We start from the raw sequence: 8,146 nt of genomic DNA, 5'->3' as shown, positions 1-8,146 counted from the left end.
GCTCTGGCTAGGACTTCCAATACTATGTTAAATAGGAGTGGTGACAGTGGGCATCCTTGTCTGGTTCCTGTTCTTAGAGGGATAGCTTTCAGTTTTTCACCATTGAGGATGATATTAGCTGTGGGTTTCTCATATATGGTCTTTATTATGTTGAGGTACTTTTCCTTCTATCCCCATTTTATTCAGAGTTTTTATCATAAATGGATGCTGGATCTTGTCAAATGCTTTCTGCATCTATTGAGATGATCATGTGATTTTTGTTCTTCATTTTATTAATGTGGTGTATTACGTTGATTGATTTGCGAATGTTAAACCATCCCTGCATACCTGGAATAAATCCCACTTGATCATGGTGTATAATCTTTTAACGTATTGTTGTATGCATTTGCTAGTATTTTGTTGAGGATTTTCGCATCGACGTTCATCAGTGATATTGGCCTGTAATTTTCTTTTTTTGTGTTGTCCTTGTCTGGTTTGCATCAGGGTAATGTCAGCTTCAGTAGAATGAGTTAGGAGCTTCCCCACCTCCTCAATTTTTGGAAGAGTTTGAGAAGGATAGGTATTAAGTCTTCTTTGAATGTTTGGTAGAATTCACCAGGGAAGCCGCCTGGTCCTGGACTTTTATTTTTGGGGAGGTTTTTGATTACTGTTTGATCTCCTTACTGGTGATTGGTCTATTCAAATTTCTCTACTTCTTCTTGATCCAGTTTTGGAAGGTTGTATGATTCTAAGAATTTATCCATTTCTTCCAGATTGTCGAACTGGTTGGCATATAGTTTTTCATAGTATTCTCTTATAATCTTTTTTGTATTTCTGAGGTGTCTGTTGTAACCACTCCTCTTTCATTTCTGATTTTACTTATTTGTGCCTTCTCTTTTTTTTCTTGGTGAGTCTAGCTAAAGGTTTGTCTATTTTGTTGATCTTTTCAAAGAACCAGCCTTGGTTTTATTAATTTTTTCTATTGTTTTTTTGGTCGCTATTTCATTTATTTCTGCTCTGATTTTTATTATTTCCCTTCTTCTACTGATTTTGGGCTTTGTTTGTTCTTCTTTTTCCAGTTCCTTTAGGTGCATTGTTAGATTGTTTATTTGAGATTTTTCTTGTTTGTTGAGATAGGCCTGTATTGCTATAAACTTCCTCTAGAACCGCTTTTTAAGTTGTATCCCATAAATTCTGGCATGTCGTATTTTCATTTTCATTTGTCTCCAGGTATTTTTTGATTTCTTCTTTGATTTCTTCATTAACCCAGTCGTTGTTCAGTAGCATTTTGTTTAATCTCCATGTATTTGTGGCTTTTCTGATTTTCTTCCTATAGTTGATTTCTAGTTTCATACCTTTGTGGTCAGAAAAGATGCTTGGTATTATTTCAATCTTCTTAAATTTATGGAGACTTGTTTTGTGGCCTCAATATGATCAATCCTGAGAACGTCTCCATGTGCATTTGAAAAGAACGTGTATTCTTCGGTTTTTTGGATGGAATGCTCTGTATATATCTACTAGGTCCATCTGTTCTAGTGTGTCGCTTAAGGCCAATGTTTCCTTATTGATCTTCTGTTTGGATGATCTATCCGCTGGTGTAAGTGGAGTGTTAAAGTCCCCTACTATTATTGTGTTACTGTCTATTTCTGTTTTTATGTCTGTTAATAATTGCTTTATATATTTAGGTGCACCTACATTGCGCGTAGGATATTTACAAGTGTTATATCCTCTTGTTGGATTGTTCCCTTGATCATTATGTAATGCCCTTTCTTTGTCTCTTTTTACAGTTTTTGTTTTAAAGTCTATTTTGTCTGATATGAGTACTGCTACCCCAGCTTTCTTTTCATTGCCATTTGCGTGGAGTATCTTTTTCCATCCCTTCACTTTCAGTTTGTGAGTGTCTTTAGGTCTGAAATGTGTCTCTTGTATGCAGCATATATATGGGTCTTGTTTTTTTATCCAGTCAGCCACCCTATGCCTTTTAATTGGAGCATTTAGTCCATTGACATTTAAAGTAGCTATTGATAAGTATGTACTTACTGCCATTTTTTAACTTTTTTTTTTTTCCCTCAGTGTTTTAGTAGTCCCTCTCTGTTCCTTACTTCTTCTATACAGAATTGATGGTCACTTTAGTTTGACCTCTGTCTGAAACCTGTACTCTTTAACTACCCTCCTCCTCCTTTTTATGTTTCTTTGATATCATATCCAACCTCTTTTTTGTGCATTTGTATCCATTACGTTTCTAATCGTGGAAATAGATAATTTTTTCCTATTTGTGGTCTTCTTTTTCCCCTTAAATCAGTCCCTTTAACATTTCTTGTAACACTGGTTTCTTGGTGACAAACTCCTTTAATTTTTTGCTTATCTGGGAAAATTTTGATCTCTCCTTCCATTTTTGAACACATAACCTTGCTGGGTAGAGTATTCTTGGCTGTAAGTTTTTTCCTTTTAGCACTTTAAATATATCATGCCATTCTCTTCTAGCCTGTAAGGTTTCTGCTGAGAAGTCAGCTGATAGCCTTATGGGGTTTCCTTTGTATGTAACTCTGACATTCTCTATGCTTTTTAGGATTCTCTCTTTATCTTTAATTCTGGACATTTTGATTATGATGTGTCTTGGTGTGGGCCTCTTTGGGTTTATCTTGTTTGGGGCTCTCTGTGCCTCCTGTACCTGGATGTCTGTTTCTTCCTTAGGTTAGGGAAGTTTTCATCTATTATTTCTTGAAATAGATTCTCTGCCCCCTTGTCTCGCTTCTTTCTCCTCCGGGACACCTATAACACGGATGTTAGTAAGCTTGATGTTGTCCCAGAGGTCCCTTAGACTGTCCTCACTCTTTTTAATTCTTTTTCTTTACCTGTTCACCTTGGGTAATTTCTTCTAGTCTTTCTTCCAGCTCACAGATCCGTTCTTCTGTATCCTCTACTCTGCTTTTGAGTCCCTCTAATGAGTTTTTCATTTCCAGTATTGTATTCTTCATTTCTGATTGGTTCTTTTTTATATCTTCCATTTCTTTGTTGACATTCTCACTGAGTCCATCTATTCTTCTCCCCAGATCAGTGAGCATCCTTAACACTCTTAGTTTGAACTCTCTGTCGGGTAGGTTGCTCATTTCTGTTTCACTAAGTTCCTTTTCTGGGGTTTTGTCCTGTTCCCTTACTTGGAATGTATTCTTTTTGCCTCTTCATTTTGCCTCTTTCCCTGTGCTTGTGTCTCACGATTAGGTAGGTCAGCCACGTCTCCTGCTCTTGGATAGGTGACCTTATGTAAGTGATGGCTTAGGAGGCTTCCAGTGTGCTTCCTCAGTTCTCAATGTTCCAGGGGTGACCCCTATGTGGGCTACGTGGTATCCTTCTGCTGTGGCCTGTTTGCTTCTCCTGCAGGCGCCCAGGGAGGCTGAGTTATGCTCTGGCCAGCTGTTGTAATGCTCAGCTGCTTGTAGTTGTTGTGGGCCCTTCAGTCTCTTTATCAGGTGTGGGGAGCCCCAGCACAGTTGGCTGCAAGTTCTAATACCACATTTGTGTTGCAGTATTTCTTTTAAGTGAGTAGGCCCCCACTGTGGCAGGTTGTTAGGCTCAGGGCCTTACAATTGCTGTAAGCCTCTAGCCTATTAGGTCTCTTGTCAGCTCTCTGAGGATTGCAGCTGGGTGGGGCTGGCCTCAGGCACAGGAGCACCCAATTGTTTCAGGTTTTGGAAGGTGGAGCAAACCTCCTATGTGGGTCTTTGAGAAGTACAAGTCTTCTGTGGCTGAGAAGCCCTGCCGCCCACAGGTCCACACACACACAGTCAACACAGTCCTGCCCTGGGTGTGAGTGCCCCGACCTCCCTGGGTGGGACCCAGTCTCTCCAGGGCGGGAGCCCCACACACTCTGCCACCGCCCGACACTCTCCACCCGCCCTTGTGCACACCCTGCCCCGCTCAAGTCAGCTCAGTTGCCAGGCTGCAGAGAATCCAGTCACCACCCATGCAGGCCCACACGTTGCCTGAGGGCTTGTTGCTGGGTGGGGCTAGTCTCAGGGTGGGCTGCCTGCCCTGGCTGAGCTGGATTAAATCGGGTGCTCTAGCCGGGTGGAGCAGACCCTGGGCTAGCAGGTCTCAGGGAGAACTCCAATGGCATGCCTGTGTCAGCACGCCACACCAGGCCACAACAATGGCCGCCAATGTCCCAGTCCCTGGAGAGGTCTCACCTCACCGAGATGCACTCAGGGCCTATTAGGTGAGCTCCTCTTGTCACGAAGCACTGTGCACCTTTCTTTCTGGTGATTTTAGGATGCTTTCTGGAACGGGTGAGTTTGTGCGCGGGCCCTTTAAGAGCCAGTTTTAGTTTCTTTGTGAACCGGGTTTTCTGGGGGTGCTACCCAATGCTTTAGTAGCAGGCAAAGTCAGGTATTATGCTGCTGGTCTCAATTGTGCTGGGTCCACAAAATGCCCACAGCGGGGGCACTCCCCGGCTCAGGGCCCCGCTCCTCCAGGGAGGCTGCGTACCTGTGAGCTGCTCCCGGCGGCCGTGAAGCTGGCGGCTTGTGAAGGCGGCGTTTTTCCTCTCCAGAAGGGAGTCTCTGCCTCTTCTACCCCAGTTAGGATTGTCCGTTGTTGCAGGAGTTCCTCTTATCCAGTTTTCAGTTCTGTCTCAGGGGTAATTTTTCCACGAGTAGTTGTAAATTGGCTGTGTCCACGGGAGGAGGTGAGTTCAGAGTCTGCCTACGCCGCCATCTTGACTCCGCCCCCCCGTCCTTTAATTATTAATTGTTTGTTAGGCTTTACCAACACAAATTTGTATGAGTTCTGAAAAAGTGTGCTTGTTAAACTGAGACCAAGTTAAATGGGATTGTTTACTTTTAACATTTTCATAATGTTCATTTCTTTACAATCATGATTTTCATTTCTTTACAATTTAGATCCTATTATTTTGCAATGAACATCAAATCCTAGACCCTTGAAGTTCTCTTCTTGGGTCATAACCGAGAGTCTGTTTCCCATGACATGTGACAGAAAGGATCTGGGTGCAACCATCCTGGAGAGGTGAAGGTTAGGGTGGGGAGTCTGCCCATCTCTTAGGCCACTCTGGGCCTTGGCCAGACACAGTCTGAAGAGGGCAAGGGGGTCAGGCCCACAGTCTGCAGAAATTGGGGTTCCTTTGGTATGAGAAGGCAGGTCTATGGCAGGGCACTCAGAAAACGGAGTGTGTTCAAGAGGACAGAGTCAGGGAGATTATTTTCTGGTGTGTGCAGAACACGTCCAGAGCACGTGGGCCTATGGCTGCCTCTCTCTGTCTGAATTTGTGTCAGTGTCCGGTACAGACACAGGCTGAGGGGCATGTGCTGGTGGCCAGAAGACACCTGGGAACCACAGTGGTCTCGGCCGTTGAAGATCCAACCTCCTGGGAATTCCGAGAAAACTCGGAGATCTAGCTTGGTCTGTGGAGTAGGAGATTTTACAACTTTCTGTGGTGCAACCAAAAACTGGGGGTTCCTAAATTTCAAATTAAATTCATCCCACCTCAATTTAATTCACCCCACAGTTTAGAAGTGGGTTACATACTATCTTCCACCAAATAACCTGTCATATTCTTACAAAATTTATCTTTTGACTCTTACTTTTCTATTATTTATTCCTTTTATTATTTAGCATTTCTTACTTCTTCACTTAGGTTTTCTCTTCTCCACATTTACCCTATTTTTATGTAGTAGTTTTCATCTAGTCACGGGCCTGGCAATGATCCCGTGCTTCTCAAGAGCAGTAGGGTGGGAATTTATGGGAATTACTTCAGTCTCAATGTTCCAAATATTAGCTGTGTGGCCCTGGGCCTTGGTTTCCCAATCTTCAATGTCAGAAGATTGAAACACAGTCATTTGCTGCATAACAACGTTTTGGTCAACAACAGACTGCATATACGATGGTGGTCGCATAAGATGAGTACCATGTAGCCTAGGTGTGTAGCAGGCTGTACCATCTAGGTTTGTGTAAGTGCACTCTATGATGTTCACACAATGATGAAATGACCTAATGATGCATTTCTCAGAACATATCCCATCGTTAAGCAACACAAAATTGTAGTTAATTTTAAAGGTCTTTTTTAGCTCCAGCAACCAAATTACTGAGTCAGTTCAAGGACAACAGTTTTTATTCCATTATATAAAACATATTAATAGAGCAAAGAATTAATTTATTAAAATATGTGCAAGACAATATACAGTATATACGGATCAATAAAAAGCTAGTGTACTGATATGATAGACTCAATTTACTTACTGGTTGTCAAATCAGAGTGTTTTCTCACTATCAAATTTTAAATTTGTCAAGTAGCACGGATGAGATGAAGTATGTAACCTGGAAAGATTGTAGAGCATGTGAAGAGTGAATTTTGGTTATATACAAACTTTACGTAGATTAAGAAACAATTACAAGCTCTAGAAACAACTAACTTGGGGTACAGCCTACTAAAGATCTCACTGACTGAATGCAGAGGCTGAGGAGGTTGTGGCATGAGCTTGGGTCTTCTTCAGACAAGCAATGGTCAATCTTCTCCCTGGAGAGTCGTGGGCCATCTCCATCCCTGAGAGAGACGCAAGGATGGCTCCTCAGAAAGGCCTCACTTTTTCTTTTTCTCTTTTTTCCCTTTCTTTTCCTTCTTTTTTCCTTTATCCTTTTCCTTTTCTGTGTTACCTCCTGTTAATGCCAAGGCTCGCTTTTTACCCATAGGGGTCTTAGCATACCAGGCCTGAAATAAAAGAGACTTTTAGAAAAATATCAGAATGACATGAATTCACTTAAAAATAAGAAAAACTTGTTAAGAAGGAAGGGGCAAGCAGCCATTAACCTTTGGGAATTTAATGTACGTTTATTACAAATTCTTCCCCAGTGGGTTTTCCAATCTATATTTCTACACACTTTGAAATTTCCATCTCAAGGAGTTAATAGGTTCAGAGAATTACAGGCCAAATATAACCAACAACCCTTCCCAACTAAGTCACCTGACTTCCTGGGGATCTTACGCCATCCTGAGGGTGTAGGTTTTCTTCGTAATGTGAATTTCTCCCATGGTTCACACATGGCCACTAGAAGCGGCACTGGTGGCCACGTGTGAACCACGGGAGGCCATACAAATACTCTGAGGGAAACTGTCAAAAACATGGCAAGAATACTGGAGCCAAAATACCAACAAAGTACTTAATGATTGCAACTGGCTCTGTGAGCATTTTTCTCAACCTTCACATTTTATTTGAAATCTGAGAAACATTTTGGTTTATACACTTTATAGCAGTAATATTTCACTGAATGACTATACTACATGTTATTTATCTATTCTACTATTAATAGACATATGGGTCATTTCCAATTTTTTGTTATTATGAAAGATGTTGATATTCACAATTTTTACATATCTCCATGTATGCATATGAGAAAGCTTCTCTAGGGCGTATACATAGAAATATAATTCCTAGGGTCTTAGGTTACGAGCATCTTCAATTTTACTTGATATTTCCAAATTGCTCTCTGAAGTGACTGTGAGTGGGAAGCTATCTCAGTCTTTGTATGTCTTAAAATGTCTTTATTCTCTCCTCTCTCTTGGATGCTAGTTAGCTGGATATAAATGTTAGGTTGACAGTTAGTTTTCCTCAACACTTTGGAGATATGATCTCACTGTCTTGTGGCATCTACTGTTGTCAAAGAGACATCTCATTTCCAAACTGTTGTTTCTTTGTAGGCAATCTGGTATCTTTTAAGCCTGGCTTATTATCTTGTTCTCAGGTTCACAATAATGTGTGTAGGTGTGGATTTATTTTTACTTGTTCTGCTGGTCACTTGGAGTTTGTTTTCAATCTGAAAACTTATGTCTTTAATTCAAGAAAATTCTCAGCAAATATTTATTCAAATAATTGTTCTTCTGAGATGTCTTCTATTCTCTTCTAGGACTTCTATTAGTTGGGTCTTTAATTGCACTTTATAAATTTTATCTTTTTGTTTCTCTGTGCTTCCTTCTGGGGGAGCTCCCTAGGATCATCTTTTTTTTTTTTTTAAAGATTTTATTTATTTATTTTTTCCCCCCAAAGCCCCAGTAGATAGTTGTATGTCATAGCTGCACATCCTTCCAGTTGCTGTATGTGGGACTCGGCCCCAGGATGAACGGAGAAGTGGTGCCTCGGTGCGCACCCGGGATCCGAAC

General features: G+C 41.3%; 1 protein-coding gene across 1 annotated transcript in view; it reads right to left on the bottom strand.

Moving 5' to 3' along the window:
• Window positions 1–6,571: 6,571 nt before the first annotated feature.
• The window catches only part of DRC11 (dynein regulatory complex subunit 11), a 159,845-nt gene continuing 158,270 nt past the window's right edge, over window positions 6,572–8,146 (bottom strand). The window contains exon 19 of the mRNA XM_087424506.1: window positions 6,572–6,700. Coding sequence (XP_087280632.1) covers window positions 6,572–6,700 — 129 coding nt within the window. The remainder of the gene's footprint in view (window positions 6,701–8,146) is intronic.

Source organism: Ceratotherium simum, chromosome 37 (assembly GCF_057802395.1).
Source record: "Ceratotherium simum simum isolate JZ-2026a chromosome 37, ASM5780239v1, whole genome shotgun sequence".
Classification (NCBI taxonomy): Eukaryota; Metazoa; Chordata; class Mammalia; order Perissodactyla; family Rhinocerotidae; genus Ceratotherium; species Ceratotherium simum.
The sequence above is the reverse complement of the archived record's forward strand: the minus strand, read 5'-3'. Positions and strand labels throughout refer to the sequence as shown.